Source organism: Scyliorhinus torazame, chromosome 4 (genome assembly GCF_047496885.1).
Source record: "Scyliorhinus torazame isolate Kashiwa2021f chromosome 4, sScyTor2.1, whole genome shotgun sequence".
NCBI lineage: Eukaryota > Metazoa > Chordata > Chondrichthyes > Carcharhiniformes > Scyliorhinidae > Scyliorhinus > Scyliorhinus torazame.
The window spans coordinates 60,098,499-60,117,470 of record NC_092710.1 but is presented as its reverse complement, the minus strand read 5'-3'; the positions used below and the strand labels follow the sequence as shown (position 1 = coordinate 60,117,470).

The 18,972-nt window shown below is 49.2% G+C and overlaps 1 protein-coding gene across 1 annotated transcript in view; it reads left to right on the top strand.

The window, feature by feature from the left end:
* Positions 1 to 18,712, top strand: part of LOC140410249 (NACHT, LRR and PYD domains-containing protein 3-like) — a 68,237-nt gene extending 49,525 nt beyond the window's left edge. The window contains exons 7-11 of the mRNA XM_072498213.1: positions 7,440 to 9,177; positions 14,184 to 14,270; positions 14,379 to 14,549; positions 17,991 to 18,158; positions 18,305 to 18,712. Of these exons, the coding sequence (XP_072354314.1) occupies positions 7,440 to 9,177; positions 14,184 to 14,270; positions 14,379 to 14,549; positions 17,991 to 18,158; positions 18,305 to 18,392 (2,252 nt within the window). The 3' untranslated portion in view covers positions 18,393 to 18,712. The remainder of the gene's footprint in view (positions 1 to 7,439; positions 9,178 to 14,183; positions 14,271 to 14,378; positions 14,550 to 17,990; positions 18,159 to 18,304) is intronic.
* Positions 18,713 to 18,972: the final 260 nt, after the last annotated feature.

Below are 18,972 nucleotides of genomic sequence, written 5' to 3'. Positions count from 1 at the left end.
TGCTGATACACTGTGAAACCCCGTACACACCTGGCAGGATCCTGATACACTGTGAAACCCTGTACACACCTGGCAGGATCCTGATACACTGAATCGCTGTACACACCTGGCAGGATCCTGATACACTGTGGAACCCCGTACACACCTGGCAGGCTCCTGATACACTGAAACCCTGTACACACGTGGCAGGATCCTGATACACTGTGAAACCCCGTACACACCTGGCAGGATCCTGATACACTGTGAAACCCCATACACATCTGGCAGGAACCTGATACACTGTGAAACCCTGTACACACCTGGCAGGATCCTGATACACTGTGAAACCCCGTACACACCTGGCAGGATCCTGATACACTGTGAAACCCTGTACACACCTGGCAGAATCCTGATACACTGTGAAACCCCGTACACACCTGGCAGGATCCTGATACAGTGTGAAACCATGTCCACACCTGGCAGGACCCTGATACACTGTGAAACCCCGTACACACCTGGCAGGATCCTGATACACAGTGAAACCCTGTACACACCTGGCAGGATCCTGATACACTGTGAAACCATGTCCACACCTGGCAGGATCCTGATACACTGTGAAACCCTGTACACACCTGGCAGGATCCTGGTACACTGTGAAACCCCGTACACACCTGGCAGGATCCTGATACACTGTGAAACCCCGTACACACCTGGCAGGATCCTGATACACTGTGAACCCCCGTACACACCTGGCAGGATCCTGATGCACTGTGAAACCCCGTACACACCTGGCAGGATCCTGATACACTGTGAAACCCCGTACACACCTGGCAGGATCCTGATACACTGTAAACCCTGTACACACCAGGCAGAATGCTGATACATTGAAACCCCATACACACCGGGCAGGATCCTGATACACTGTGAAACCATGTCCACACCTGGCAGAATCCTGATACACTGTGGAACCCCGTACACACCTGGCAGTATCCTGATACACTGAAACCCTGTACACACCTGGCAGGATCCTGATACACTGTGGAACCCTGTACACACCTGGCAGGATCCTGATACACTGTGAAACCCTGTACACACCTGGCAGGATCCTGATACACTGAAACCCTGTACACACCTGGCAGGATCCTGATACACTGTGAAACCACTTTCACACCTGGCAGGATCCTGATACACTGTGAAACCACGCACACACCTGGCAGGATCCTGATACACTGTGAAACCACGTACACACCTGGCAGAATCCTGATACTCTGTAAACCCTGTAGACGCCTGGCAGGATGCTGATACACTGTGAAACCCCGTACACACCCGGCAGGATCCTGATACACTGTGAAACCCCGTACACACCTGGCAGGATCCTGATACACTGTGAAACCCTGTACACACCTGGCAGGATCCTGATACACTGAATCGCTGTACACACCTGGCAGGATGCTGATACACTGTGAAACCCTGTACACACCTGGCAGGATCCTGATACACTGAATCGCTGTACACACCTGGCAGGATCCTGATACACTGTGGAACCCCGTACACACCTGGCAGGCTCCTGATACACTGAAACCCTGTACACACGTGGCAGGATCCTGATACACTGTGAAACCCCGTACACACCTGGCAGGATCCTGATACACTGTGAAACCCCATACACATCTGGCAGGAACCTGATACACTGTGAAACCCTGTACACACCTGGCAGGATCCTCATACACTGTGAAACCCTGTACACACCTTGCAGGATCCTGGTACACTGTGAAACCCCGTACACACCTGGCAGGATCCTGATACACTGTAAACCCTGCACACACCTGGCAGGATCCTGATGCACTGTGAAACCCCGTACACACCTGGCAGGATCCTGATACACTGTGAAACCCCGTACACACCTGGCAGGATCCTCATACACTGTGAAACACTGTACACACCTTGCAGGATCCTGGTACACTGTGAAACCCTGTACACACCCGGCAGGATCCTGATACACTGTGAAACCCCGTACACACCTGGCAGGATCCTGATACACTGTGAAACCCCGTACACACCTGGCAGGATCCTGATGCACTGTGAAACCCCGTACACACCTGGCAGGATCCTGATACACTGTGAAACCCCGTACACACCTGGCAGGATCCTTATACACTGTAAACCCTGTACACACCTGGCAGAATGCTGATACACTGAAACCCCATACACACCGGGCAGGATCCTGATACACTGTGAAACCATGTCCACACCTGGCAGAATCCTGATACACTGTGGAACCCCGTACACACCTGGCAGTATCCTGATACACTGAAAGTCTGTACACACCTGGCAGGATCCTGATACACTGTGGAACCCTGTACACACCTGGCAGGATCCTGATACACTGTGAAACCCTGTACACACGTGGCAGGATCCTGATACACTGAAACCCTGTACACACCTGGCAGGACCCTGATACACTGTGAAACCACGTACACACCTGGCAGGATCCTGATACACTGTGAAACCACGTACACACCTGGCAGGATCCTGATACACTGTGAAACCATGGACACACCTGGCAGAATCCTGATACTCTGTAAACCCTGTACACGCCTGGCAGGATGCTGATGCACTGTGAAACCCTGTACACACCTGGCAGGATCCTGATACACTGTGAAACCCCTGTACACACCTGGCAGGATCCTGATACACTGTGAAACCCCGTACACACCTGGCAGGATCCTGATACACTGTGAAACCCCGTACACACCTGGCAGGATCCTGATACACTGTGAAACCCCGTACACACCTGGCAGGATGCTGATACACTGAAACCCCGTACACACCTGGCAGGATGCTGATACACTGTGAAACCCCGTACACACCTGGCAGGATCCTGATACACTGTGAAACCACGGACACACCTGGCAGAATCCTGATACTCTGTAAACCCTGTACACGCCTGGCAGGATGCTGATACACTGTGAAACCCTGTACACACCTGGCAGGATCCTGATACACTGTGAAACCCCTGTACACACCTGGCAGGATGCTGATACACTGTGAAACCCCGTACACACCTGGCAGGATCCTGATACACTGTGAAACCCTGTACACACCTGGCAGGATCCTGATACACTGAATCGCTGTACACACCTGGCAGGATCCTGATACACTGTGGAACCCCGTACACACCTGGCAGGATCCTGATACACTGTGAAACCCCGTACACATCTGGCAGGAACCTGATACACTGTGAAACCCTGTACACACCTGGCAGGATCCTGATACACTGTAAACCCTGCACACACCTGGCAGGATCCTGATGCACTGTGAAACCCCGTACACACCTGGCAGGATCCTGATACACTGTGAAACCCCGTACACACCTGGCAGGATCCTGATACACTGTGAAACCCTGTACAGACCTGGCAGGATCCTAATGCACTATGAAACCCCGTACACATCTGGCAGGATCCTGATACACTGTGAAACCCCGTACACACCTGGCAAGATCCAGATACACTGTGGAACCCCATACACACCTGGCAGGATCCTGATAAACTGAAACCCTGTACACACCTGGCAGGATCCTGATACACTGTGGAACCCCGTACACACCTGGCAGGATCCTGATACTCTGTGAAACCCCGTACACACCTGGCAGGATCCTGATACACTGTGAAACCTCGTACACACCTGGCAGGATCCTGATACAGTGTGAAACCACGTACACACCTGGCAGGATCCTGATACACTGTGAAACACCGTACACACCTGGCAGGATCCTGATACACTGTGAAACCCCGTACACACCTGGCAGGATCCTGATACACTGTGAAACCCCGTACACACCTGGCAGGATCCTGATACACTGTGAAACCCTGCACACATCTGGCAGGATCCTGATACACTGAATCCCTTTACACACCTGGCAGGATCCTGATACACTGTGGAACCCGGTACACACCTGGCAAGATCCTGATACACTGAAACCCTGTACACACCTGGCAGGATCCTGATACACTGTGGAACCCTGAACACACCTGGCAGGATCCTGATACACTGTGAAACCCTGTACACACCTGGCAGGATCCTGATACACTGTGAAATCCCGTACACACCTGGCAGGATCCTGATACACTGTGAAACCCCGTACACACCTGGCAGGATCCTGATACACTGTGAAACCCTGTACACACCTGGCAGGTTCCTGATATACTGAATCCCTGTACACACCTGGCAGGATCCTGATACACTGTGGAACCCTGTACACACCTGGCAGGATCCTGATACAATGAAACCCTGTACACACCTGGCAGGATCCTGATACACTGTGAAACCCTGTACACACCTGGCAGGATCCTGATACACTGTGAAACCCCGTACACTCCTGGCAGGATCCTGATACACTGTGAAACCCCGTACACACCTGGCAGGATCCTGATACACTGTGGAACCCTGTACACACCTGGCAGGATCCTGATACAATGAAACCCTGTACACACCTGGCAGGATCCTGATACACTGTGAAACCCTGTACTCACCTGGCAAGATCCTGATACACTGTGAAATCCCGTACACTCCTGGCAGGATCCTGATACACTGTGAAACCCCGTACACACCTGGCAGGATCCTGATACACTGTGAAACCCTGTACACACCTGCAGGTTCCTGATACACTGAATCCCTGTACACACCTGGCAGGATCCTGATACACTGTGGAACCCTGTACACACCTGGCAGGATCCTGATACAATGAAACCCTGTACACACCTGGCAGGATCCTGATACACTGTGAAACCCTGTACACACCTGGCAGGATCCTGATACACTGTGAAACCCCGTACACACCTGGCAGGATCCTGATACACTGTGAAACCCCGCACACATCTGGCAGGATCCTGATACACTGTGAAACCCTGTACACACCTGGCAGGATCCTGATCCACAGTAAACCCTGTACACACCTGGCAGGATCCTGATACACTGTCAAACCCCGTACACACCTGGCAGGATCCTGATACACTGTGAAACCCCGTACACACCTGGCAAAATCCGGATACACTGTGAAACCCTGTACACACCTGGCAGGATCCTGATACACTGTGAAACCCTGTACACACCTGGCAGGATCCTGATACACTGAAACCCTGTACACACCTGGCAGGATCCTGATACACTGTGGAACCCCGTACACACCTGGCAGGATCCTGATACACAGAAACCCTGTACACATCTGGCAGGATCCTGATACACTGTGGAAACCCGTACACACCTGGCAGGATCCTGATACACTGTGAAACCCCGTACACATCTGGCAGGATCCTGATACACTGTGAAACCCCGTACACATCTGGCAGGATCCTGATACACTGTGAAACCCTGTACACACCTGGCAGGATCCTGATACACTGTAAACCCTGTACTCACCTGGCAGGATCCTGATGCACTGTGAAACCCCGTACACACCTGGCAGTATCCTGATACACTGTGAAACCCTGTACACACCTGGCAGGATCCTGATACACTGTGAACCCCCGTACACACCTGGCAGGATCCTGATACACTGTGAAACCCCTACACACCTGGCAGGATCCTGATACACTGTGAAACCATGTACACACCTGGCAGGATCCTAAGGCATTGTGAAACCCCGTACACACCTGGCAGGATCTCTTTGTTTGGGGGCTCTCCAAGATGGCTGTTTGTGGTGCCATTGTTTCCGTTATCACCATGTGTGACCTGTCATGACCAACGTTCTACCCAACCCTCCCTCCCCACACCCTTCGACTTCTCCCTGGGCCTGTCTGCCTCCTCGCCCCTGCAGGCCTTGCCTCCCCCCCGCCCCTGTTTTATCCCCTACTTTCCCCCCTCATCTAGTTTTCTCCCCTTATTCTGCCGGAGATTGCGTCCTGTGCTACCAGCTAGTGTGGTGCCTGCCCAGTGTGATCTTTACCTTCCCCTACTTTTTACATTTCTCACCGCCTCTTTCCCTCTCCTCACCCCTTTCTGTACCTTACCACTCTCACCCCCTCCTTCCCGAGACTCATAGTCAGACTGAAGACAAGGCAGATCAATCCTGAGCAATTAGTCCCTTCTTTTTAAACAGAGGAAACAAGAGTTCAAGTTCATTGCTGGTGTCACAGCCTTCCCAGCCCGTGTTTGCTCACGGCATCGTCTGTTTGTGCTGGTGCAGTGAAGTAGAGCTTCTTACCTTGGGAGGTTACCCAGAGCTTGGCCGGGTAGAGCATCCCAAATCGCACATTGCCCTTGTCTTGGGTCACCTCGGCTACGTTTGAATTCAGCCCGGCGCTTGGCTCGGTCTCCCCCAGTGTCCTGGTACACATGGATTGAGAGTCCCTCCCACTTACAGGACCGTGTGTGCCTTACCCAATTCATGATCGTTTCCTGGTCTTTCTTGGCACCGATGCAGTTTCGTAATGATGGCCCGCGGCCGCTTTGGCCGGAATGACCTGTCGACTGTGGGCTTTGTCAACTTCCAGGGGCTCAGGGAAGCTTTCGCCCCGAACCAGCTTTCCCAGTGTCTGGGCCACATACTGCGTACGATTCTTGCCCTCAGTACCCTCCTGAAGGTCACAATGAGGAGGTTTTGACTGCATGACCGATACTCCTGGTCCTCGACCTTTCGCTTGACGTCCCTTGTGTCACCACCAACCTTGCTATCTCCATCTCCATTGAGGCGATCCAGTCGCTCTGATTGGTTGCAGCCTTCTCCAGCTCCCTGGTTGTCACCTCGCGTGTCAACAGTGGCCGCTCCCCCTTTTCCAGCTCTGCTTAGAAGGGGCGACCACTGCCTTCACCGTCGTCATCATTTCTAATTTGATGGCATCTCTGTGCAATTGGAGCTCCTGTGTTCGGAGGTCCATCCATTAGTTTATTGGGGGATAGCCCGGATATGCCCTGGTGGCCCATCCTGTTTGGGTGCGACCGATTCCTCATCGCCACCCGTCTTCTACATGGCCTCATTCTTCATCCAGGCTTTTACTGATTCTGCTGGCCTTTTGGCTCCTAAAATTGTTGAACAGGCATATCCTGTTCGTTGTGGTGGTATTGGGGGAGGATGGGGGTTTTTGTTCCCTGGTTTTGCTGCCTAATTTGGGGCTAAAAGTGTACACTCTCGAGTTTCGAGGAGGACAGCCAGCTTTCCTGCATCTGCTCAGCACATCCCCGTCACCAGAGGTCTCGCAATCTGTTAATTTTAGCCATCAGAGCGAAAATATCACTCATAGAATTATCCATGTTCAGTGAATACTAGAATCAAATGAAGATGTGAAACCTTTTAGATCACTGTTCATGTTCGAGCAAGGTTTGCATTGCTAAATTGTAATTGCAACTTTGAAATGTATTGAAACTTTGAACTAAATCTTGCACCATTTTAGTGAACAATGTAATGTTATTGTGAAGCTTTTTTCTCATGTCAGTAACATTAACACTTTATGTTCTAATTGAAGATGTTCAGCGGAAACACAAGGAGACACTCCGGGTACAAACTGAAACATTGAGAGTGAACACTATCCTGATAAAGGAGAAGGTTAAGATTTTCCAGCTGGTTGATCGATACGCTGAGCTAACGATCATTTCTACTATTCGAGATCGGACACTTGTCGAACATGAACTGCTGGCAAGAGGCCGAGACCATGAAGAGTGGAGAGAGAAACATCTGCGGAGAGAACTGGAAAAAATCCGACCTGATCAGTTGTTCCAGAGCAGCTTTTCCCAGAGAAAATCCAAATCTGGGAATTCTGCCGCAGTGAGTGGAGTCCCGGGAATTGGAAAAACAACAATGGTACAAAAGATTGTTTATGACTGGGCCACTGGGAAAATATACCCACACTTTCAATTTGTTTTCAGTTTCAAATTCCGGGATTTGAACAGTATTAACTGTAGAATAAACCTGAGGAATCTGATACTGTTTTTCTATCCTTACTTTGGGAATGTTCTGGGAGAGCTCTGGAAGAATCCAGAGGGACTGCTGTTTATATTCGATGGTTTGGATGAATTCAATGACAGGATTGATTTTGCTGACAATCGGAGAAATATAGAACCTCAGTCCACGTGCACAGATCCCGAATGCTGGTGTGAAGTGTCTGACATTGTGTACAGTTTAATACAGCACAAGCTGCTCCCAGGATGTTCAGTGCTAGTGACCAGCCGCCCCACTGCATTACATTTATTGGAAAAGGCTGAGATCAGTGTCTGGGCAGAAATCCTGGGATTTGTTGGTGATGAACGGAAGGAATATTTCAACAAGTTTTTTGAAGATCAGACGGTGGCAGAAGCTGTTTTCAAACATGTGGAGGAGAACGAGATCCTGTACACCATGTGCTACAACCCTTCCTACTGCTGGATCCTCGGTCTGTCACTGGGTCCCTTCTTTACACAAAGAGGCAGGAAACAGCAGCAAGTTCCCAAGACCATCACCCAACTATATTCCTACTATGTTTACAACATCCTGAAAAACCATGGCCGGGAGATTGAAAACCTCCATGATGTGTTACTGAAGCTTGGTGAGATGGCCTTCACAGGAGTCTCCAAGAAGAAGATTGTGTTTAGAAATGGAGATCTGATCAAGTACAATCTGCAACCTTCCCAGTTCCTGTCTGGGTTCCTGATGGAACTTTTGGAGAGAGATGACTCTGTCCAGAGTGTGGTTTACACATTCCCACACCTCACCATCCAAGAGTTTGTAGCTGCACTCGGACAATTCCTAACACCAGATCCTGGGGATATCGGGAAACTCCTCAGTGAAGCCCACAGCGAGGAAGATGGACGATTTGAGATATTTCTCCGTTTTGTTGCTGGTCTCTCCTCCCCACAGGCAGCTTGGCCCCTGGAGAAGTTTCTGGGTCAATTTCTTCACCAAACAACCTGTCGAGTGATTGACTGGGTGAAGGAGAAGGTTGAAGGACAGATCGGAAACACAGAGAGTGAATCTGGTAAAAGGAAACTTCTGAACACATTCCACTACCTATTTGAGTCTCAGAATAAAACACTGGCTCAGAAGACAGTGGGATCTGTGGAAACACTTACATTTAGTCAAATGCGACTGACCCCGATTGACTGTGCAGTCCTGTCTCATACCATTGGTCTCTGTGCTACAATAAAAGAACTCAATCTCAGCAACTGCTGCATTCAGTGTGAAGGGCTCCAGCGGCTGAGATCCACGCTTCACAAATGCCAGGAATTGAGGTAACTTTATTGCTGCATGAATTGTGAGTACCTCACATTATGGCCTGGACTCTTTTCGCGGTTGGGACCCCATCTTTGGGACCAATTCCAGGACCCAAACGTGCACCATATAGCGTAATGTGCGCAACATGATTTCAGAGAAAACGGCCAATTAGTGGGTAGTGGGCACAGTGGTCATCCAATTGGTATCCTTCCACATGGCATCCTGCAATCGCAGCTAGGGGCATAACTGTAGAGTTCTAATCAGTCACAGAATTTGCCCACACCGCCAGGAAATTCATGGACGGGGATGCACCCCCTCAAATGCTTGGCTCAACTTCAACTTAGTCAGCTGCGCTCTGTGTACTACCTTCAGCTGCATCAACCCCAGCCTTGCATATGAGGTTGAGGAATTCACCCTCGGCAGCACCTCACACCACAACCCCTCTTCCAGCGCTATCCCCAGCCCCTTCTCCGACGTAGCCTTCACCCCCTCCGGAGATGCCTTATCCTCATCCAGAATCCTCCCAGAGATCGCCGAGGCGAAACTCCCTCCCCCCCAACCCCATCACCGACAACAACCCCCCCCCTACACGAGGAGGTCAGTGCCACAGGAAAGGTGGGGACGCCTTTTTCACAAAGTCCCGCATCTGCATGTACCTGAGACCCTTCTCCTTGGCTCGAACCAGCGGTTCCCTCGGGTCGGCACCAACTTCGACCCCGCCCCCAACCTAAAGTGCTTTCGGAATTTCCTCCATAATTTCAGCGTGGCCACCACCCCGAGAACATCCCTGAGGCAAACGGGAGCAGCGCTGTTGCCAGCGCCCGCAGCCCCGACCTCTTGCGGAGGATCCCACCGCCGGAGAATCCAGCCCCTTGTCCTTCTTGAGCGACAATGAAATGGATGCCTGTCCCATTGTTTCTGGCAGGGCTCCCTTACCCTCTGCGCCCTCAAACATCTCCACCAACAACAGCGCCAACTTATCCATAAATGTTTTTATAAAACTCTACCGGGGTACCACCAGGCCCCGGTGCCTTAACTACTGCATTTTCCCGATCGCTACCTGCACTTCTTCCACCCCCACTGGCTCCTCCAATCCTGCCTTCTCTTCCTCTCCTACTTTGGGACACTTCAAAACACCAAAAACTCCCTCATTGCCGACTCATCCGCCGGAGACTCTGACTTATACAAATATTTATAGAGTTCCTCAAATGCCTTGTTCACCTGCTCCGGTGCCACCACCAGCAACTATTTCCTATCCCGGACCCTAACAATCTTCCAGCCATCTGCTGGCGGAGCTGGCCTGCCAACAAGTGGCTGACCTTCTCCCCACTACTTGTACATGGCCCCCCCCCCTCGCCTGCTTCAACTACCGAACTGCCTTTCCCGTGGACACAAGGTCAACCCTTGCCTCTAGCTCCTTCCTCCTCATCAGGCGGTATAGAGTCGGATCATACCTTCCACCCACCTCCAAAATCTCCTCCACCAACCGCTGTCGCTCCTCTCTCGCCTTAAACAAGATGACCTCGCCCCTCACCTCTGCCTTCAATGCTTCCCACACAACTGATGGTGAACCCTCCCAGTCCCTACTGAATCCTACGTCATCCTCAGTCACCTTTCCCAGTTTGGTGCAGAAATCTGGGTCCATCAACGACCCCACGTCCAACCTCCATGCAGGCCTCTGAGCTGGCCCCTTCTCCAGGGCCACATCTACCCAATGTGGAGCATGGTCAGAGATAGCAATCGCCGAAGATTTTGCCTTCCTCGCCTCGGCCAACAGGACCTTCCCCATAACAAAAAAAATGACCAATCCTTAAATACATATTGTGCACTGGCAAAAAGAATGAGTACTGCCCATCCTGCAGGTGCAGAAGCCTCCACTTGTCTGCCCCTCCCATCTCCCTCATAAAAGCTTACCTGAACACTGCAATGAAGTTACTGTGAAAAGCCCCTAGTCGCCACATTCCGGCGCCTGTTCGGGTAAGCTGGTCCGCGAATTGAACCCGCACTGCTGGCCTTCTTCTGCATCACAAACCAGCTGTCTAGCCCACTGAGCTAAACCAGCCCCAGATCGGACTATTACCTGAACCGAAGGATCGGCACATAGGAAGAACAAAATAATTGTGCTCCAAGGACGATGTTGGAACAGTGGAGGATGAGAGGCCTGGAATCTTGGTCGACTCAACATGATGGCCAACCTTCGAGAGCTTCGATCAACAAAGACAATGGATTGTCGAACTAAATAAGCTAAGACAGGAAGGATTAAGAGAGGACTATTAGATAGAGAACCCCTGATCAGACTGTTGAATAAAAAAATAAAAGCAGCCAACATCTTCGCCGCCCCCCTCCCCCGAGGACGTCAGCGAAAGTGGCTTGTACCTATCCACCTTCGGATCCAACACTGTATTCAAGAACCCCCCCCAGTAGTAACTGATGCGTATCCACATTTGGTATGGTAGCCAACATCTATCCTACGTCATCCCAATTCGGGGCGTGTATGCCCACCAACCTCCCCTCCAAAGCACCCGTTACTTATGGTCAGCCACCCACCTTCTCCATCTGGGACCTCACCCTCTTACCCACCAGTATCCCTACCTCCCCCGGGCCCGACTATCAACACCCGAGCGGAACACCCGGCCCACCCAGCCCGTCACCCAAAGCCTCGCTTTGTCGTTTCCCCCTCAGGTGGGGCTGAAGGGGCCAAATGACCTGCTCCTGCTGCTATGTTCCTACACTTCTGACCTTGCTGCTCTGTGACCTGTGCTGTATCATGGCTTGACACGACCTTTGCAGCAGTCCTCTGGCTGCTTGAGGGCTGGAGGGGGGCCTGCATACTGGACAGACGTGTGAGTGCAGGAAGATCGTGCCACCAGATTGATCGCTGACCATGTGAAAGCAGCTCGTACTTCTGCTCCCATCAACACGCTTGCTACATAGCAGCGAAATTCAGCCCAAGTCACCCGAGATGCTGCAGGCAGAGGCTACCCTGCCATCTCGCACCTTTTTATTTATTTGTTTCACTTTTCTGAATAAAGTTAAGTAGTTTTGACATTATTACTTGTAAATATGTTGAATTAAATTGGTTTCTGTCATTGAGGAATTAATTTTATAATGTAATAGATATATTTTACCACATATTCTTTCAATCAGTTGCAAAGCCAAGAGAGACAAAATAAAATTCTGTAATACTCACCAACGATGTTCCTGTTTGCATCAAATGCGAAGACTATTTATTTATCCTTCATCTTTTCAGTGTCTCCTGCTAACGCAAAATAGCAGTCTGTGCTTGCGCACCATTGCTGAGCTGCTGCTTAGGGGAAGCATTGTTCAACATCCGTTAGCTTAGTCCAGCTTAGCGAGACAAACGATAGACTAATTCTCACCAATCACCGCCCTGTGAACCTGTTACATTCTTGTCTGATTTTTTTTTAAACTGGCTATATTGTTCCCTCTTTATTCCCTTCCTTCCTCTTTCTTTTATTTTTGCCGTTAACATTTTGATCCACGGATGATTAATGGACCTGTGACTTTAAAGCAAGCAACCTGTAAGCGGACTGTACCTTTAATTCAAACAGAAGAATCCAAAAGGCTGTGCTGGTTGAAACTGGAGATTGACCAGTGGCAGAGAGATGATTGGGGTCTCGGTTTGATTGATTGCCGAATGGCGAATGGCCACCACCCAAAAGACTGTGTTCTGCCAAGTAACTGGTGATGATTGGATCCTGTTTCACTGGGCTGTTTTCAGAGTCCCGAGGTTGCATTTTGGATTCAGTTTGACTCCAGGCAGTCCTGAGGAAGATCTGCTATCCTCTCCGCTCCATTTGTCTCCAGAAAGGCTGTGTTTCCAAACTGGCAGGGAGCCTGGATGAATCTATGTACAGGCAGATTCCAGAACCAACCAACATACTCTCCTGAAAGGCAGAGGCAGAAAGATAGAGGCCTGAATGGGAATCTTGAACTGAAAGTAAAGTTGAAAAGCAATGGGTTTTATCAGAAGGTCTGTTGCCTGTGAGTGCTGCATTTTCTAAACTACAGGGACACTGAATGAATGAAACTACCAAGAAGACCATTACAGGCTGCAGACCAAAGACTTTAATCAGCAGGCTTGCTGTGAAGAAAGTGTGTTGAAGAATCACAATATAAAACAAAGGCTGTATAAAGGCCTATATAAAGGGGCTGATTTAGGACAGTGGGCTAAACAGCTGGCTTGTAATGCAGAACAAGGCAGCAGCACAGGTTCAATTCCTGTATCGGCCTCCCTGAACAGGCGCTGGAATGTGACGACTAGGGGCTTTTCACAGTAACTTCATTCAAGCCAACTTGTGACAATAAGCGATTATTATTATTATTCGGCACTTGAGCGGGATTCTCCGGTCAGCCAGCCGCGTTTTCCACCACGGCACAGCCCCACCAGCAGCGGGATTCTCCGTGCCCACAGCCAGCCGACGGAGTTTCCCATTGTGGCCACCCCACGCCATCGGAAAACACGTGGGCTGCCAGCGGACCAAAGAATCCTGCCAACGGAGAATTCTGCTGCTTATCTTTTGACCTTCATCCTTATTATTTTTTTACCCCTTTTCATCCCTGTGTTTGTCTGTCTTGTGTGTGTGGATAGAGGGTGGGACAGTTCAAGTGGGTTGTAGGTATTAGCTTGCCGTTAACCAGTTGTATTTACTGCATTTTGCACGATAGTCCTTGTGAAAAAGTAGCAGGAATTGTGTTTACATTTACAAACCTGGTGACTGTAATTATTGGGCAGCCAAGGGCCAAAGGCCTAAGGTATTTTTATAAAAATTATTGGTTAATTCACTTGTATTAAGACCCCAGGGCACATGGGGCGCATGGGGCTAGAATTGACTGTGTACTCGCCCAGGGTATATGGAGAGTTTGACAGAATAGAATTTGTTGTCCGTTTTAGGTAAATCAGTTAATTAGCTTCCTGAGATTTCTCTCTCTTTTTGTTCATATTGGAGAGATATCATTGGTGTTTGATTCAGTTTGTTTCTTGCACTCTGTCTGTGTTTAGACTAGGGAACAATGATCTGGGAGATTCAGGAGTGAAACTATTGTCTGCAGCTCTGAGGAATCCGGACTGTAAAATACAGAAACTGGAGTAAGTACGAGACAAACAGATTATATTTATACTAAATATTATTCTTCGTATAATAATAAAGTGAAGATTTTCTCTGATCCTTGACATTTCTCTCTCTCCGACCTTCAGACTCTATGAAAACAATCTCACAGATTTGTGCATTAAGGATCTCGCCTCCGCTCTCACTACAAACCAATCACTGATCATTCTAATCCTGGATTATAATGAACTGGGAGATGAAGGAGTGAAACTCCTGTCTACAGCTCTGAGGAACCCTAACTGTAAAATACAGAAATTGGAGTAAGTACCAGAGTGTGTGAGAATGTGTTTAGAATAACTGGGTGTCTGGCACTGTATGTTATTATCAGCAAGAGTGTTGTTAATAAACACTACATAACTACTGGTGTAATTAACAGTCTATTTAATAAATTATGCACTTAATTGGGGCTAGAATTCTCCAGCAGTCGGCCTTTACTGTTCCTGCTGGCAGCTCACCCCTGCCCATGGGTTTCCCGGTGGGGTGGCTTCAATGGGAAATCCTGAGTGGTATTCTCCGTTTGCCCAGCTGCGTATTTCTTGGCGGTGTGCCAATCACTCTCAGGATACAAATGTGAGGTAATGCATTTTGGAATGTCTAATGCAGGTAGGGAATATACAGTGAATGGTAGAACCCTCAAGAGTATTGAAAGTCAGAGAGATCTAGGTGTACAGGTCCACAGGTCACTGAAAGGGGCAACACAGGTGGAGAAGGTAGTCAAGAAGGCATACGGCATGCTTGCCTTCATTGGCCGGGGCATTGAGTATAAGAATTGGCAAGTCATGTTGCAGCTGTATAGAACCTTAGTTAGGCCACACTTGGAGTATAGTGTTCAATTCTGGTCGCCACACGACCAGAAGGATGTGGAGGCTTTAGAGAGGGTGCAGAAGATATTTACCAGAATGTTGCCTGGTATGGAGGGAATTAGCTATGAGGAGCGATTGAATAAACTCGGTTTGTTCTCACTGGAACGACTAAGGTTGAGGGGCGACCTGATAGAGGTCTACAAAATTATGAGGGGCATAGGAAGAGTGGATAGTCAGAGGCTTTTCCCCAGGGTAGAGGGGTCAATTACTAGGGGCCATAGGTTTAAGGTGCGAGGGGCAAGGTTTAGAGTAGATGTACGAGGCAGGTTTTTTACACAGAGGGTAGTGGGTGCCTGGAACTCGCTACTGGAGGTGGTGGTGGAAGCAGGGACGATAGTGACATTTAAGGGGCATCTTGACAAATACATGAATAGGATGGGAATAGAAGGATACGGACCCAGGAAGTGTAGAAGATTGTAGTTTAGTCGGGCAGCATGGTCGGCACGGGCTTGGAGGGCCGAAGGGCCAGTTCCTGTGCTGTACTTTTCTTTGTTCTTTGTTTGTTGAGTCTCTTCTCTCGATGCTTATCAGTGGGATTTTCCATTGAAACCACCACATGGTGCCGGGAAACCTGCAGGCGGAGGCTATGCTGCCAGCGGGAAAAGAGAATCCTAATGGCCGGAGAATTCCGGCCCCATTGACGAGGGGTGGGAGGAGAGAATTCCTCCGCCAGCGAAACATGTGGCTGGGGAATGGAGAATCCAGCACAGTAATATTGTTCACACTCTTGAATTGAATGGCTCTCTAGGCTATATCAGGGAACAGTTAAGAGTCGAGTATTACATTTAGACCAGGTAAGGACAGCCGAATATCTTCCCTCAAGGATATTGGCGAACCAATTGGAATATTACAACAATCGATGATTAATGGCGGGATTCTCCAGCCACAGAGTCCTGCATTTCTCGGCGGTGCGCCATCTGGTGGCAGCGGAATCTCTATGCGGAAGGTGTTTGATAAGGTGCCGCACAGAAGCTTAATTCGCAAGGTTACATCACATGAGAGTGGGGGTAATTTATGAGACTGGCTGACAGACCGAAGCAGAGAGTCGGGATGAATAGGTCTTTCTCTGGATGGCAAGATGTAACTCTTGGGGTGCCACAGGGGTCGATCCTAGGGCCCAAGCTATTTACAATCTATAAAAATGACATGGATAGACAGATCTATAGCCAAATTTGCAGACAACACAAAAATAGTTGGAACAGTAAGTTGCAATGAGGAAATAAGAACTTTACATGTGGTTTAGCTCAGTAGGCTAGACAGCTGATTTGTAATGCAGAACAAGGCCAGCAGCGCGGGTTCAAGTCCCGTCCCAGCTGAGAATTCTGAATTCTCCCTCTGTGTACCCGAACAGGTGCCAGAATGCGGCGACTAGGGGCTTTTCACAGTAACTTCATTGCAGTGTTAATGTAAGCCTGCTTGTGACAATAAAGATTGTTATTACAAGGCTAAAGACCAAGTGCATGAAAATGGCCTTAGAATAGATCGATACTTGATGGCTGGCGGTCATGATGGGCCGACGGTCTCTTTTTTTGTGTTCTGGAAACCTCTATGATTCTTTGTCCACAAAAGTTTGTCAAAGCCAAGTTACTGAATAAATTTAAAAAGGAAATAGATAGAATTCTAGACTCTATGGGCAGGATTCTCCAATAATGGGGCTATGTCCCCACGCCGGCGTGAAAAGCGGTGCCAACCACTCCGGCATCAATGGTCCCCGATAATGGGGAATGCTCGCCTTCCTAGGGCGCGGTCAGCACCGGTGGTCCCCGCAGCTCCAGCCAGCGCAGAACGGCCAGCATGAGTTCGCGCATGCGCGCTACGGCCAGCGTGATTCTGCGCATGCACGGGGGCTCCTGTCTCCACGCCGGCCCCCGGGCACTATGCCGGAGCCCTACAGGGGCCCGGCGCGGAGGAACATAGGCCCCCACGGAACCAGCCCGCCCGCCGATCGGTAGGCTCCGATCGCGGGCCAGGCCACCGTGGGCCGCCCCTGCGGTCGGATCCCCCCACCCCTCCTTCCAAGACGGCCTCTGCAGACTCACCTTCCTGGTCCCGCCGTGTGGGACCTGAGTAACCCACGCCGGCGGGACTCGGACGAACTTTCCAGCTACTCGGCCCGTCGGGGCCCAGAGAATGGCCATGGGGGCCACTTTCAACGGCCCACGACTGGCGCGACGAGAATCCCGCGGGCGCCCGAGAATCTGAGGGGGGTATCAGGAAGCCGTCGTCGGGGCATGATTCTTGCGTCCCCCCGGGGATTCTCTGACCCGGCGCGGGGTCGGAGAATCCCGGCCGTAAGGTGTCGAGAGGAATGGGGAGAGCACTGGAGTGTGGCCTTGAGATAAAGGATTCGCCATAATCATATTGAATGGTAGAACAGTCTCGAAGGGTTGAATGACCTACTATTTTCTGTATTTCCACATAATAAATACTGTAGATTATAAAGTGTTATTAATAAGCATTGTACATTATTAATCATATTAATGACAGTGTGACTAATAAATACAGTACATTGTTATTTGTTTCAGTAACAATGTTATTAATAAATGGTTCACATTATTAGTATCAGTGGCAATATTATTAATTAACACAATAAATTATCAGTGTCAGGGATTGTTATTAATCATTATTATTTGTGTTTGTGTGTTAATAAATTAGTAATATCAGTGGAAATATTATGAATAAGCATCGTATTTTTATTAGTATCAGTGCTAGTATTATTACTAATCCCTGTATAATATTGTTATCAATAAATGTGGTAAATTATTAATGCCATTGATATAGTGTTATTAATAAATACTGGATTTACCCTGATTCCTGTTATTCCTCTCTCTTCCCTAGTCTGTGGGGTGTTGGTCTCACAGATTCCTGTATTGAGGACCTGGTCTCTGCTCTCAGTACAAACCAATCGCTGAAAGTTATGTACCTGGGATCAAACTTTTTTACAGACCAATCTGTCCCCGCATTGTGCCACCTCTTAAAGACCTGCAGGACTCTAGAGGAGATGTGGTGAGTGGTTTTCTTAATGTTTAATATAAATAAAATCTCAGTGGAATTCTGGCAATATTATGGTAAGTATTATTCAAATATTAACCTCAGTCTCCGTTAATTACACTGTTGTTCAAGTTGTTTATTTTCTGCTTAATCTGTTTCAGGCTGAGGCAAAATTCATTCAGTCCCAATGAAAAGGAGCAGCTAGAGTCACTTCAAGATTTCAGACCAGGACTGAGTGTATTTGTCTGAACATTTTGATTGATGAGCACTATTGATCTCATTATGTGAATATTTCTGACTGATTTCCTGTGCCTCCCTTTTAATAATAGTAATTATAATAATAATCTTTATTCATAGCGGGTGCGGAGGCAGATGTTGTAGCCTTCGCCTTGTTGATCGCCCGAAGGCGGATCCTGATGGGTTGGAGAGCAGCCTCTCCACCCTGTGCCCTGGCGTGGCGGGGGGACCTGTTGCAATTCTTGAGCCTTGAGAAGGTTAAGTTTGAACTGAGGGGAAGGATGGAGGGGTTCTACAATTCATGGGCATTATTCATTATGCACTTTCAAGAACTGGATAACATCGAACATTAGTTGGGGGGGATGGGTGGGAGGGCTGCAGGGAGGGGGGCTGTGTGTGTTAATGGTGACTATGGGTGATTCCTGATTCCTTCTTGTCATTTGTTTGTGTGAACATGCGGGCTAATGTTTGGGGTTTGGTGGGAGGATGGGATCGTTGTTATTGATTTGGGCGATTGACATATTTGTTACTGATTATTGTTTATTGTTGGTGGGTGTAAATTTGGGAGAAAATGTGAAAAAGGAGAATAAAA